General features: G+C 35.1%; 1 protein-coding gene and 1 long non-coding RNA gene across 8 annotated transcripts; one reads left to right on the top strand and one right to left on the bottom strand.

Annotated features, from left to right (window-relative positions):
• Positions 1 to 2,829: 2,829 nt before the first annotated feature.
• Positions 2,830 to 5,736, bottom strand: LOC106326779. 7 transcript variants are annotated; one of them, XR_001267322.1, is made up of 7 exons: positions 5,325 to 5,736; positions 5,042 to 5,222; positions 4,653 to 4,947; positions 4,488 to 4,572; positions 4,173 to 4,328; positions 4,008 to 4,099; positions 2,830 to 3,120 (listed from the first exon to the last, which is right to left on the bottom strand). It is a non-coding gene; the product is annotated as an uncharacterized LOC106326779 (long non-coding RNA). The 7 variants fall into 7 exon arrangements; XR_001267318.1 differs by having other exon boundaries at positions 4,484 to 4,572; XR_001267321.1 differs by having other exon boundaries at positions 4,484 to 4,576.
• Positions 5,737 to 6,689: 953 nt separating this feature from the next.
• Positions 6,690 to 14,232, top strand: LOC106327308 (cullin-associated NEDD8-dissociated protein 1). Its single transcript, XM_013765430.1, has 29 exons — positions 6,690 to 6,815; positions 7,141 to 7,209; positions 7,303 to 7,472; positions 7,573 to 7,780; positions 8,064 to 8,229; positions 8,504 to 8,633; positions 8,815 to 8,929; positions 9,131 to 9,288; positions 9,375 to 9,498; positions 9,632 to 9,682; positions 9,750 to 9,832; positions 9,925 to 10,009; positions 10,083 to 10,184; positions 10,274 to 10,372; positions 10,523 to 10,633; positions 10,739 to 10,822; positions 11,020 to 11,160; positions 11,237 to 11,329; positions 11,465 to 11,586; positions 11,685 to 11,847; positions 11,930 to 12,169; positions 12,263 to 12,511; positions 12,599 to 12,775; positions 12,875 to 13,021; positions 13,123 to 13,239; positions 13,333 to 13,501; positions 13,592 to 13,669; positions 13,747 to 13,885; positions 13,981 to 14,232. The coding sequence occupies exons 2-29, from the start codon at positions 7,174 to 7,176 to the stop codon at positions 14,075 to 14,077; spliced, it is 3,654 nt and encodes a 1,217-aa protein (XP_013620884.1). The 5' UTR covers positions 6,690 to 6,815; positions 7,141 to 7,173; the 3' UTR covers positions 14,078 to 14,232.
• The last annotated feature ends 973 nt before the right edge of the window (positions 14,233 to 15,205 follow it).

A 15,205-nucleotide genomic window follows, 5' to 3' on the forward strand; every position in this document is an offset into this window, starting at 1 on the left:
TTTTTTTCCAGATATGTTCGTCAGACGACTTACTTGGGAAGTCGTCTTGCTGTGGACGACTTACCAGGAAGTCGTCTGGCTGTAGACGACTTACCTGGAAGTCGTCTGGTCAACGCAAATGTTATTTTTGCAATTGACTTTGAAATCTGTAACCTGAGACGACTGAAAGTTAAGTCGTCTACAATTGTTTGGTTTCAAAAAAATTTCCAAAGAACCTAGACGACTAACATTTCAGTCGTCATAGGTTAGTTTTGCATTTGACTGGATAATTACAGAAGTTTGACTTCCCCAGACGACTTACATTTCAGTCGTCGAGGATTTTTTTCCGAGATTATGGTCAAACCTCGTAAATCCTGGACGACTTACATTTCAGTCGTCTCGTGGACGACTGAATTATAAGTCGTCTGTATATAATTAAATCTTGAAGTGTGTTTTGACATTACTGTATAAACAAAATATATATATATATATATATATATATGTTTTGCTCGCAAATATATTTAATAAAGTACATAAACTTACTTTTGGTCACATAACTCAATCATGAGCTTTGTGTTATCTTTTGCTTTGATCACTTTGTTTATCTGGAATGTAAGTCGTCTAGCTTTTTTGGAGTTTTTTTTTAACCAAACAATAGTAGACGACTTATTTTTCAGTGGTCCGAAATAACATATTTCAAAGTCAATTGCAAAAATAACATCTGTGTTGACCAAACAACGTATAGTTTAGTCGTCTGGACAACTTATATTGAAGTCGTCCGCGTCTTCTCCGCTAGTTTTTAAGTCTTCTACGTTAGTTTTTGAATAACTTGTATTTTTAAGAGTGATAAGTAACTTCAAGATATGTAAAACTCATATTTACAAAATATGTTCTCTCCCTTAGTTTTACTAAATTTGACTAAGTTTTTCAACGCAAACTTATAAAAAATATGATATGCTTTAACTAGTTACTATTGTTTGTTTCCATCTCTTAAGTATTATTGTTATAGACAATAATGATGACTATTGTTATGAGTTGGAAGAAGGGTTAAATGCTTCTTAAAATGTTGTATCAATATGAAGCTACCAACATTCTTGTTTATTAAGATGAGAAAAGGCCATGTGAGTTTATTATTGCATATGAGAGATCCAAAGATAAGAAAAAGATTACTGAAGTCTATTATTTCAATGATTTGTAAATGTGTAAACACATTGTTAGCACATTTAATACATCTTGGAAAACATTATTACTGATTTTACAAAAAATTCACAACTAAAAGAATAGACATGCAATTCACAAAACATACCACAAAAACGTTCAAATGGCTTAAAAACAGAAAAAATGAGTGGAAGATTAGATAAATCTACCTTTACAGAACACACAAAAATACATATATAAAAATAATAGATCTACCTTTAAATTAGTGGAAGATGAGTATCATCTAATTAAAAACATGCAAAAAAGATAGATTAGTAAGAAAGACATGAGACAAAACAGAAAAATTCATATAAAGTTTGGTGTTTTCAAGTCAAAGAGATTAGAGCGGGTTTGGAGAGTTTTAGTTTGGGAAAAAAGTAAGAACTTTATACAACAAGAAGTTACCAAATGAAGAAAAATCAGACATAAGAACTTACCAAAACGCTCAGAAAAATCCAGACGATTTCCTGGAAGTCCAGACGACTTTGTCAGAAGACTTCCAAGAATTATTGTGGGTTAGTTTTGGCAAAAACCCCAAAAATATTTAAGTAAATGATTTTAAAATTCAATTAGTTCATTTTTTAGTTTCGTATATTTGTAGTAATTTTTCCATTTGATCTTTTTTCAGTCAAATTATTTAATATTTAAACTAATTGTATTCTATCATTTGCGTCCGAACATAAAACTATCCAATATAACATCGAAGTGCACTTCGAAATTAAATTCCAAAATAATAAAACATAATATGGCATATACACTCATATACTAAGTTATTTTCACATACTAAAATATTTAATATTTTCTAATAATACATTTAAAATAATAAATGTACTTATCCTAAAATACATAAATGTATTTTTTATTATTTTTTTTGTCAGCCGCTCATCTATACATAAATGTTTTTTTTGTTAAAAACTCTACATGTCAACATAATACAAAGTTCTACTTAAATAGGAAAAGATGATTTGTGTAATTGTTTTTGGATGCTACATTATTTAAGATTCATATAAGATAATTCTAGCATTTTGTCTGAATAATGTATTTCTTTGAAAAAAATTCTCAAGTTAAGATGATTTAAGCATATAAACGTTAATTAATTGTTCATAAGAAATTATCATATTTCATTTTAATTTGTCAAATATTACATCGAAACAATAAAATAATATAATATAACACAAAAAAAAATTAAATAATTATAAAAATTGTTTTTTACGTAACATTTAACATATAAAAAAATATAAAAAATTATAGACAAATAAACCGCGCGTAGCGCGGTAAAACCTCTAGTCTTTATTAAACCGTAAAAAATATGCAAAACTCAGCATCACAAATTATGAGCAACACTCATATAAAAAGCTCATTCATATATCTAAAAGCTTACTATTGTTTTTTTTTTTTGAAACTTAGCTTACTATTGTCTCAGAATATATAATATATATATATATATCCAATCATAGTTATTTGATTCGTTATATCTTATATGTTTTGCGTAATAAAAAACTTCTCTACTACAACTCTTTTGAAGTACGACAGTATAAGAAGAAAGAAACTCTGATTTATAAACAAACTGGAAAACCACATTAGAAGTGTAACCGAGCACGACAAGTCTCTCGCCTTTGTGATCATACAAAGGAACATAACGTATACCCTGTCTCAAAGTCGTCCTTCTCTGGCATGAACTTCAACTGTGAGCAACGCCAGCTCTGGTACTGTGAGCGGAAACTCAAACTCCTCATCCCAACAACGCCAGCTCTGGTACTTTTCCACGCATTAGCGACCAAAAGAAAGGTTGAGCACTTGAGCCTCCAAGAGCTACTGCGGTGAAGAAAAACTAATTTAATAGTGAAAATAAAGTAGATGTGCTATGTAATCTAACCAGTTATTGGTAAACTGTGGCGGGCAATGGAACCTACAGTATCACCTTGTCATCCCAGACTCTCCATCCTGTTAAATCAGTTTAAAGAAATTTAGCAAATCATCATAACAAACCTGAATATAAGTTAGCATACTATAACCTTCTCCATGAATGAATACTTTTGTTACTAAGCTCATGTATATCGTGGGACTTGGAGCAGTAAATAAGAGAAACTATAATAGAATATAGACTTGCACGAAACATATTCATCAATGTTCCATCATATCTAGATTCAGGTGGTCACTCCCCCTTCCAACAATCCAAAATTGACTACTTGGTTTGATTATATTGATCTTCACAGTCTCTTGTTGATAGAAGAGCTTACATAACACATGACTGAGAATCCCTTACTCCATTCCTCCGGGTTCTTGTGTATATATTGTGCTTTGCTTTGCGGTTTATACATTCAATGATACTGAGAAAAAAAAAAATAGAAACTCATACTGTAAATTGCAGGGCCAACCGAATATAACTTGTTGAATGAGGAACGTACTTATGATCAAGCTGAAGAGAATCACTTTGAACAAATTGAAGAGACTAATTCACGTAACACGTAGAGGAGAAGATAACTTATAAAGAGCTTATCTTCGCCTTAGCTAAAAGTCTCATGGAGATCTCGTGCTCCAAATTCTTGTTACCATCAAATTCTCTGCAACACAATATAAGTAGGTGAATTGTCAACAGATGTACTGGAAATAAAAAAAAACTGAAATCATGATAAGCTAGATCTAAAGGAGTAGTCTGCAGCCTGCATATATATATAGTAATTTGAAATGTTCGGTTCCGGTTATTTTGCCCAGGCCTAGTTCCATCATATCTAGATTCAGGTGGTCACTCCCCCTTCCAACAATCCAAAATTGACTACTTGGTTTGATTATATTGATCTTCACAGTCTCTTGTTGATAGAAGAGCTTACATAACACATGACTGAGAATCCCTTACACTCCATTCCTCCGGGTTCTTGTGTATATATTGTGCTTTGCTTAGCGGTTTATACATTCAATGATACTGACAGAAAAAAAAAACTCATACTGTAAATTGCAGGGCCAACCGAATATAACTTGTTGAATGAGGAACGTACTTATGATCAAGCTGAAGAGAATCACTTTGAACAAATTGAAGAGACTAATTCACGTAACACGTAGAGGAGAAGATAACTTATAAAGAGCTTATCTTCGCCTTAGCTAAAAGTCTCATGGAGATCTCGTGCTCCAAATTCTTGTTACCATCAAATTCTCTGCAACATAATATAAGTAGGTGAATTGTCAACAGATGTACTTGAAATAAAAAAAAAATTGAAATCGTGATAAGCTAGAGATCTAAAGGAGTAGTATGCAGCCAGCATATATATCAAGTAATTTGAAATGATTGTTCCTTCTGGTAACATCGTACCCACTAAGCTCATGTGTAGCTCCCTCCTTAAGAAGTTACTTGAATGCGTTAAGCCGATGGACCATTACAGAGGCTTGGATGAGATATGCCTGCCTGAGTAGGAGATGTAAACCAAAATTCACGAACCATAGTTGTAATAATCACGAAACAAGATCATCAAAGCTAGTACCTTATCATCCAATAGTTAGCATGTCGACACCCATAAGTGCACCACCTTTTTCACATTCTGAGCTTCCCGAAAACAGAGCTGGATTGTATATTTATGGGCATCACAATGACCAAAACTTTCATGTGCCCTAGTGGTTGTGTACCCTTACCTGGTTTAAAGTTGATAGGTTCGAATCTCTTGGGGCGCGAAATTTGGTTTTTGCTTTAGGCAATATTATAGACTGGGCCGGCACTGATTGTATGTGTTTCATAGTTGTATCATATATGTGTTTTTGATGGCCATTACTTCACCAAAACTATCTTGTATGAAACAGTGACGTATTATGACATTTTAATTATCGAAGATATGTATTGACTCGTACGACTATTGAGGTTATGCTTGAAACTAACCTCGTAATTGGGTGTACGTATTAGCAACATAAGTTCCTCATAATTGCAGAACATGAAGATCTCCGTAGGTAAAGGGTTGTTTGTTTCCATAATCTCGAGGAAAGTGGTTTGGTCCGAGACGGGTACTGCCGTCAGTGACCTCGAATACACGGAGCTCAAAAATCCATCCTTCTCTAAGATGCTTAATCAGCGTGGATTGCGTACAAAATGAGACAATCAAACGTTAGCATTGTAACTATCTCCAGTGATCTTAAGACATAACAGATTCATAGGAAAGAAGTACCTTCTCGTCCACCAAACCCATATCAACGGCCATTACTCACCACCTTTCTTCATATTCCTTGCTTCCCTAAGATGAAGGAGCCGGGTGAGAACAGTCTCCTTACAACGTCTAACCCTCAGCTCAGACGAAGCTGAGGATTAACCATGCTTTCAGACTCTTACAGATAGAATGGTGTGAAAGAAGAAACCGAGGCGATAAGATTTGCAGAGACTACTCGTTTGGGTTCATATATATATAGATTGGGTTTGGTTACGAAGGGAGGGTCCGAAGGGAAGCTGGATGGACGAGAAAGCGATGGCTTGGTTTGATTGAACACCATCATTAAAATCAAAGCATTAATTAGTAAAGAAGGTGTCAATGCGAACTTGAGAGATTACAGAGAGGTGATCGTCGTGTTCGGTCTCTGCATTTTTTTTTTGCTAAATCAAATCGTTGGTGAAGGTTACGAAGAAAAAACGGAAAAAGAAAGGTAAACATATGCTAACTGGGCCTGAAGCAAAGAATAAGAAACCCAATTCAAAATCAACATAAACACAGAAAAGAAGGCTGAATTAAAAACCAAAGCCCAATTCGAAACGAATGAAAGGACGACACTTGTCAGCAAACGAGGGAGAAAAACTCACTTTATTAGTATAGATAGATAGATAGATATGAAACCGTTTAAAATATGGCCATGATTTGGAAGTTATGCAAATAACATGATTCACCTTGAACGTGGTGGTAGTGAATAGAGAAAATCTAAGGATTTAAGTTTTTGAAAATTGAAGATAGTAAAGAATGGATAGACACATTTTTATTTAACTTTTTACCTTTTACAATTATCTAACTGCAAGAATTTTAATTTAATTAGTTTTTAATCTTAGATATAATCCATTTGTAGCAATAAAATTGGTCGATCGAGTTGCACTTTAGTATATAAAGGATTCTGGATTTACATTAATTGAAAAGTAATTTATAAAATCATAATATATACAGAAATCTGGAGAACACAAATATGGTTTCAAAAAAGATTTAAAACAAATAAATTTTATTATAAAAACAGAAAATATAAAAATACATATTTTGTTGAAAAAATAAAAAAATTGTAACTGTTATTATCAAATGTCTATATCAAAATCTAATTTATACATATATTTTAATTTTGATATTTCCAAAATTAATTTTTAAAAGAAAATTTTAATAAAAATAAACCAAAATAGAAATATCAATAATGATATTTGTCAAAAGAACATATATTTCTGTATTTAATTTCGTAAGGATTAACAGGAGAAACCGTAAAAGGTAATGTTAGATAGCAGCAGGCCCAATTTAACTCCACACGGCCCATTTGTAAACTTGTAGTTTCCTTATTAAGAAGAGGAGAGGCGTATATGAATCAGAGCTTGACGAGTCCGGGGCAAAACTTACAGTGTCTCTTGGCAACCTCACCACGTTATATCGGACCCTCTCGCCGCTCTGCTTCCTTCTCCGTCGTCGATTTCGTCTTCTGAGGTTAGATTTGCCTCCTTGTTTACGATTTAGTTCGACATCGAGAAGTCTGACGATGTCTACCACTAACTCTTTTTACTTTTTAGTATCCCCAGTCGTAGTCGTACTCTTAGGGTTTTGGTGTGAAGCTACTTCGATTGATCGAAACGAACCTCTTGTTTGTGATCTTCAATTGATCATCGGTTTTCTTAGGGAAATCGATTAGGTTTTGTTATCGGGAGAGAATCAAATCAGTCCTTCGGGGCTTGGCTTCTCCTTTGTGACGCATTGAACTATATTGAGAGCTTGTTTGAGTTGCATTGCACTGATGGATCCTTGTTTGATGCAGTTGGAAGGGGTGAATTGATAAGGTCAAGCAAAGATGGCGAACTTACAAGTTTCTGGAATTATTGAAAAGGTCTTTCATTATCTATATCGAACTAAGATCGATTTTTGTTATTGATTATACAAAATTTTCTTATATCTGTGTGTTTTCTATGTTAATGTTTAGATGACTGGCAAAGATAAAGATTTTAGATACATGGCAACGTCTGATTTGCTCAATGAGTTGAATAAGGAATCCTTTAAACTCGATACGGACTTGGAGATGAGATTGTCGAGCATCATACTTAAACAGCTTGATGATGTTGCTGGTGATGTTTCTGGATTGGCTGTTAAATGGTTTGCTTCCTTCTCTCAGCACCTTTGGTTTTCATTGTCTTGAGATTTTTGTAAATTAGCCGACTGTATTCGAACTTTGATTTATGATTTTTTCGTCCAGTCTTGCTCCATTGGTGAAGAAGGTTGGAGAAGAGCGTATTGTGGAGATTACCAACAAATTGTGTGAGAAACTGCTGCATGGGAAAGACCAACACCGTGATACCGCAAGCATAGCTCTCAGGACGGTTGTCGCTCAAGTTGCTCCTTCGCTTGCTCCATCCATTCTTGTTACTCTAACTCCACAAATGATTGGAGGGATAAGTGGCGAGGTTAGTTGCTAAGAGGCATATTTCTTTTTTCCATTGAATATGCCACTCATGAGGATCTGATACAATTTCAGATTACACATTACAATTCAAATAAAAATTCAGGCTACACATTAGATGGACTGATGCTTATTATTGAATTGATTTTATAGTTTTGTTGGCGCTGTTACAGCTCTTTCTGAACAACTCTTAGTAAAGTAGAGAACAGTAGACGCTTGTAATTATGTGTCTACCCTAATCTAATTGTTTTGCAAATAACTAATTGTTTGCTGTCTTGCTGCTGAAGGGAATGAGCTCAGGGATTAAGTGTGAATGTCTTGAGATCATGTGTGATGTTGTTCAAAAGTACGGAAGTTTGATGGCAGATGATCACGATAAGCTACTGAACGCATTGCTGTTGCAATTGGGCTGTAACCAAGCCACAGTCAGGAAGAAGACTGTTACATGCATTGGTAAGTTAACAAAATTGAGACAGTAAGATTGTTGCCTACTTACTTCAGTAGTTGGTTAATGTGAAACCAGTTTCTAATCTCATGGGGATTGAGTGTCAGCCCGGTAATAAATTTATGAATATGGATCTCAGCTGTTGGTGTTAGTTCATGTGATACCAAAGCGGGTTTAAATGATATATTCAACTCCATATGTTCCCCCCAGACCCCAGTCTTATATAGTAAGTCTTAATTCGATGTTGGATATCTCATTTAAGTTCCATTTTTTGGGTTTCAGCATCTCTTGCTTCGAGTCTGTCTGATGATTTGCTCGCAAAAGCGACAGTTCAAGTTGTGAAAAACCTAAGTAACAAGAATGCGAAATCGGAGATTACACGCACCAATATTCAAATGATTGGAGCTTTAAGGTACTTCCTTTTTATCCTTCTTTGTTGTGGTACTTGTCTTTATCCATGTATATATTTCTGTTAGTTGTGGTTGTCCTGACTATTCATTGAATGGGATGCATGTTTTACCTTGTGTATTATGAATTTATGATTAGAGTTGCCATGGGTGTGATGATATTTATCACGTTTATTTTTGTTTCAGCCGCTCTGTCGGATACCGATTTGGGACTCATCTTGGTAATACTGTTCCAGTATTGATCAAATACTGCACCAGCGCTTCGGAGAATGATGAGGAGCTCCGCGAGTATAGCTTACAGGTCTCACACAAGATTCCCTAGTTTCTACTTTCTCACTAGGCGTGCATCTTTTTATTTTCTTATCCAATTTCTTGATCGGCCAATTACGTAGGCGTGCTCGTAGTCTCTTTTCTGTTACTCTGTCGTCTGAAATTTGGATTTTAATCTTCATTAAGCTTCAATGATAGTTGTATGAAAAATTTTTGTGATATTTTACTGCAGGCACTTGAAAGTTTCTTGCTACGGTGTCCAAGGGACATCTCACCATATTGTGATGAAATTTTGAACCTCACTTTAGAATACATAAGTTATGACCCAAATTTTACGGACAATATGGAGGAAGATACTGATGATGAGACTCTTGAAGATGAAGAAGATGAGTAAGTTATGATATAAGCATTGGATCCGTAACCTAGCTTCTTGCTGTGGACATTTGTCTTAGTGATTCATGTCTTTCTCCTCACAGTGAGAGTGCGAATGAGTACACGGATGATGAGGATGCCAGCTGGAAAGTTAGGAGAGCTGCGGCGAAATGCTTGGCAGGATTAATAGTTTCTCGTTCTGAGATGATCTCTAAAGTATATCAAGAGGTATATATCTTATTTTAACACCTATCAAGAGGATTGTATAATTAATTACTTCTCTTGATATGTTTAATTAAAATGAGAAATCGATATTTACTGTAGTCTCTTGAGGAAATTAATAATAACTCTTCGTGTGCAGGCCTGCCCAAAACTGATTGATAGATTTAAGGAAAGAGAGGAAAATGTGAAGGTATGTAAAATAAATGCTTGATCCTGCATTGTTAAATGATCACTGACCCGCGGTACTGTTGTTACAGATGGATGTTTTCAACACATTCATTGATCTGTTACGGCAAACAGGAAATGTCACAAAAGGTCAAACTGACACCGATGAATCAAGGCAAATTCTGCATCCTTTCACTCCATCAGTATGCATGGTGTCACATTAATGATGAATTTTGCTAACAAAATATATAAATTTGATCGATGCAGTGCGAAATGGCTACTGAAGCAAGAAGTCTCAAAGATTGTGAAATCCATAAATAGGCAGCTGCGTGAAAAGTCTGTTAAGACGAAGGTACGAAAGTGTGAATTTTTCTTTTCGGCTTGGTTCCTTTTCGATATTTTAAAAACTCCTTACCTATTTGTAGGTTGGTGCATTCTCTGTTTTGAGAGAACTTGTGGTCGTCCTGCCTGACTGCCTTGCTGATCATATTGGTTCACTAGTTCCTGGAATTGAAAGAGCGCTTAATGTAAGTGGGGATATTCAGTACACATATTTACATACTCTCGGTGTCGTTCTTTGTTCATTTGCTCATGTTTCCTCCTTTTTCCCCTCCAGGATAAATCTTCTACTTCAAACTTGAAAATCGAAGCTCTCGTCTTCACAAAATTAGTATTGGCATCGCATGCACCTCCTGTTTTTCATCCTTACATTAAGGTTGGAAACTTTTTGTGGTCTTCTGTCCATCGAAAATTTTCAATGACTACTGTTGAGTCATAGACGTCAGAACTTAGTTTTCAAAACTAAATGACGTTAACAGCTGATGAAGGTTGATTTTACTGACTCTTTAACTTTATGTCAACCTAGGCTCTTTCTAGTCCTGTTTTAGCTGCTGTTGGCGAACGCTATTACAAGGTGACCGCCGAGGCATTAAGGGTCTGTGGGGAACTTGTCAGAGTAGTACGCCCAAGTACTCAGGTAAATCAGTGTCAGCGTTTTTTAATTATTATTCGACCCATACTTTTACCCGTTGACAACCCACAGATTTTTGCTTCCACTGATATCTTCTCTTATGTGGTTTAGGGTATGGGCTTTGATTTTAAATCATTTGTTCATCCGATCTACAATGCGATAATGTCTCGCTTGACAAATCAAGATCAGGACCAGGTTTGGAATGAATCCCCCTTTTTTATTTTTTTCATCGTTTTTTGAATATCCTGGCTTTGGGGCATTAGATCTGAATTTTATTTGTGAACTCTTTCAATTTGTTTTTATGATTAATTACTGAAATTGGAAAAGATAAGCAAATTGCTGTGTGTTTTATGGTACTATTTATGTTTCTTAATCTCTCTTCGCTGTAACAGGAGGTCAAGGAGTGTGCTATTACCTGCATGGGTCTTGTGATTTCAACATTTGGCGATCAACTTGGGGCAGAGTTGCCTTCATGCCTTCCTGTGCTTGTTGACCGAATGGGAAACGAAATCACTCGCCTCACAGCAGTAAAGGTTGCTCTCATGCTTCGGTTAACGCTTTTATTTTAAATGTTTTAGCTCATTTTCGTGATTGTGTTGGTGCATGCAGGCATTTGCTGTCATTGCCACATCTCCGCTGCACATTGATCTATCATGTGTCTTGGACCATTTGATTGCTGAATTAACTGGGTTCTTAAGGAAGGTATATCAGTATATGGCTTCTTACTAATAGGCATCAAATATGCTTTTTCTGTTTACTGACTCATAATCTGTGAAAAAATCCCTGAATACAATAATTTGTACTTAGGCAATTTGTATTTATGCTTCTGTGTAACAGGCTAATCGGGTTCTACGGCAAGCAACACTGATTACCATGAATACCTTGGTAACAGCCTACGGTGATAAAATCGACTCAGATGCTTATGAAGTTATTGTTGTGGAGCTTTCATCTCTGATATGGTATGTTTGTCCAGAGCTTCCGCAAATGTTTTTTTTTCTCTCTAAACCTTTTATGTTGGTGGTTTCATTAGATGAATGACTCTCATCTGTGTTTTCAGCGTTTCGGACCTCCATATGACGGCTCTTGCACTTGAACTCTGCTGCACTCTGATGACTGGAAAGAGTTGTAGTGAAAATATCAGTTTGGCGGTTCGCAACAAAGTTCTTCCACAGGCATTAACTTTGGTTAAAAGTCCATTGCTCCAGGGTCAAGCACTTTTGGTAATTTTATGTTTTGTTTGAATTGTTACTTTACCTGGATTAAAGATACAGCTGAGCTGATCTTGTGGATGCTTTGTCACAGGCGCTGCAAGGATTCTTTGAAGCTCTGGTGTATCATGCAAATACGAGTTTCTACACCTTACTCGACTCATTACTTTCTTGTGCTAAGCCTTCCCCTCAGTCGGGAGGCGTCCCAAAGCAAGCATTATATTCAATTGCACAGTGTGTTGCAGTTCTTTGTCTCGCGGCAGGTGATAAGAATTGCTCGTCTACAGTTAAAATGCTTATAGAAATCCTTAAAGATGACAGCGGCACAAATTCAGTAAGCTTTCGGATTAGACAAATTGCGTATTTTCCTTTGTAGATCTATATCTATTGGAAGGCTTATTTTGTGGTGATGGTTTTTCTCGTGCAGGCAAAACAGCATCTTGCCTTATTGTCTCTTGGTGAGATTGGGAGAAGGAAAGATCTGAGCGCACATGCTGGCATTGAGACGATCGTCATTGAGTCTTTCCAATCTCCTTTTGAAGAAATAAAGTCTGCGGCTTCATATGCTCTTGGAAACATTGCTGTTGGCAATCTGTCGAATTATTTGCCTTTTATCTTGAACCAGATTGATAATCAACAGAAGAAACAATATATTCTCCTTCATTCGCTCAAGGAGGTTTGTTTTCCTGAACAAGTGTCCGTATTATACTCTATCAAATTAGATGTATTGTTAGATTTCATACCTTGTTCCTTGGTTTTTCAGGTGATCGTGAGGCAGTCTGTTGATAAAGCTGATTTCCAGAATTCCAGTGTTGAGAAAATACTTGCTTTACTGTTTAACCACTGTGAAAGCGAGGAAGAGGGTGTAAGGAATGTTGTTGCTGAATGCTTGGGAAAAATGGCGTTGATAGAACCTGAGAAACTAGTTCCTGCACTTAAGGTAGCTGCAGAACAATCTTACTATCTTCATTTACTCGTTTTCTGTCATTAGTTTGAATGATGAGTAATAATATTGTTATTGCATTCTGAAATTTTACAGGTGAGGACGACTAGTCCAGCCGCTTTTACTCGTGCGACTGTTGTTACCGCTGTGAAATATTCTGTCGTGGAACGGCCTGAGAAGTTGGATGAAATCATCTTCCCCGAGATTTCTTCATTCCTCATGTTAATTAAAGATGGTGACAGGGTAGGTCAAATGAAATTTAACCTTATTCAATGATCTCAAGAATCATTGATCTTGTTCCGACTGATCATAACTTTCTTTTCCTGGTTCCTTGATCTTTGCAGCATGTTAGGCGTGCAGCTGTGTCAGCTCTGAGTACCTTTGCTCACTACAAACCAAACCTCATTAAAGGACTCCTCTCTGAGTTGTTACCGCTTCTTTATGATCAAACTGTTATCAAGGTAATTTCTGTAAAAAGGCTCTTAGTGTTACAACAATCCTGTCATAATATTTTGGAATGCATTTGGCTGAGGCCTTTCTGATTTGTTTTGCAGAAAGAGTTAATAAGGACGGTTGATCTAGGGCCATTCAAGCACGTTGTTGATGACGGGCTTGAACTGAGGAAAGCAGCTTTTGAGTGTGTATTTACTCTGCTCGATAGCTGTCTTGATCAACTGAATCCGTCTTCTTTCATTATCCCTTTCCTCAAATCCGGACTAGAAGGTGAGTGTGTCAATCTCTCTATCTTGTATGTTAAATTAACATAGATAGTGTAACGCTTTAGCATTATAACAAAAATCTCTGTTTATGCAGATCATTATGATCTGAAGATGATTTGTCATCTTATACTCTCACTACTAGCGGATAAATGCCCCTCGGCCGTGCTAGCTGGTATGTTAAAATAGCTTTCCAAAATCATTGTTTCAAAATCGGGTAAAAAATTGCTTATCATGATGGTTTTGTTCCAGTACTGGATTCGCTTGTGGAACCACTTCAAAAAACAATAAACTTCAAGCCAAAGCAAGATGCCGTGAAGCAAGAGCATGACCGTAATGAAGACATGATCAGAAGTGCTCTTCGTGCTATCTCATCGTTGGATCGGATCAGGTTCTCTTTCCATTTCTTAAAGATTATGATTTTTTCGCTCTTTTGCGTTTAAATCCAAACTAATCTGATCTTTTTTTCTTTATTTAAATGAACAGTGGAGTGGACTACAGCCACAAGTTCAAGAGCTTAATGGCTGAGATGAAGAGGTCTGAATCATTGTGGGGAAAGTATCAGACAATCCGCAATGAGTAAAAAGAGTGTATGTTCTTTTATTATATGAGGAACCATAAAAGCTATCGATGATGTTATAGCCTTTTTTTTTTACAATCCGCAACAAGTCTGTTTTTTTTTCTGCTTTTCAAATTTTCTTTTTGTGACAATACGAGGGATTTTATAGCCTTGTTTTATTTGGCTTTTCAATGGTTGGTAGTGGTATTGTGCTTTCATACTTTTGCTTGAGTTTTAAAAATGAGTAGAAACGTTAACTTGGTGGCCTCGAGTCAAAGACTGAGAAGCTTGGACTCTATGAAATTATTGGAAACAAAGCACATGTTACATCATAGATAGGGATGATAAACTAAAGGGGTTTATTTGCATAATAGCCATATATAGAATATAAGTTAGGTAAATGTTGTTGATTTTGAGATAACGTAATGTCAAATATTTATGTCACATCTGAATTAGGTTTACCTCTTCTATGTAAAAGTTGCCGGTTAATGAAAGAAAAGAGATGACGTCGTTGGCTTATTGGATATGGATATGAGTGTTTTCGTACTATCTACCATCACATCAAGCAAAGAAGACCCACATCACATTTATTGACCATATATATATATATATGTATTGAATATGCTATCACGTATTTGTCGAAATAGTATAGAACTAGGTTAAGATACGCATCTTGCGCAAGATCAACATTATATATATAAATTATTTTAAATATTAAATATTTTTACATATTATGAAATAATTAATATGTATTAAATAATTAAAGTTCAATAACTATTAAATATATAATTAAATTGTTGCGAACATATAAATCAATTTTATTAATCTAAAAATATATTTTTTTATATTTGATAGAATATATAATTAAATTTAAATGATACTAACATAGATAATATATTTTAGTATATTTTTAATATTAATAATGATGATTTCTACTCATATAGTTTTTTCGATCATTTATATCTTTTATAGAAAAAAAATTTAAATTACTGATAACAAAATTTTCACTGTGGGATTAATAGTTTTAGTAATTTATAATTTAAAAAAAGAAAATTGTCAATGATCGTTCAAAATTTTTATCAAAAAAATTGTTCAAAGTAAATTTTGAAACTAAAATATTGTATTTTATATGGTTTATAGTTTAATTTAAAA

Source organism: Brassica oleracea, chromosome C2, assembly GCF_000695525.1.
Source record: "Brassica oleracea var. oleracea cultivar TO1000 chromosome C2, BOL, whole genome shotgun sequence".
NCBI classification, from domain to species: Eukaryota; Viridiplantae; Streptophyta; class Magnoliopsida; order Brassicales; family Brassicaceae; genus Brassica; species Brassica oleracea.

Excerpts from the sequence above, each read along its gene's own strand:
- LOC106327308 (XM_013765430.1), top strand. The coding sequence starts at position 7,174 with ATGGCGAACTTACAAGTTTCTGGAATTATTGAAAAG. Across the intron at positions 7,473-7,572 it reads TCTGGATTGGCTGTTAAATG|TCTTGCTCCATTGGTGAAGA; the intron begins GTTTGCTTCCTT and ends TTTTTCGTCCAG. Across the intron at positions 8,634-8,814 it reads CAAATGATTGGAGCTTTAAG|CCGCTCTGTCGGATACCGAT; the intron begins GTACTTCCTTTT and ends TTTTTGTTTCAG.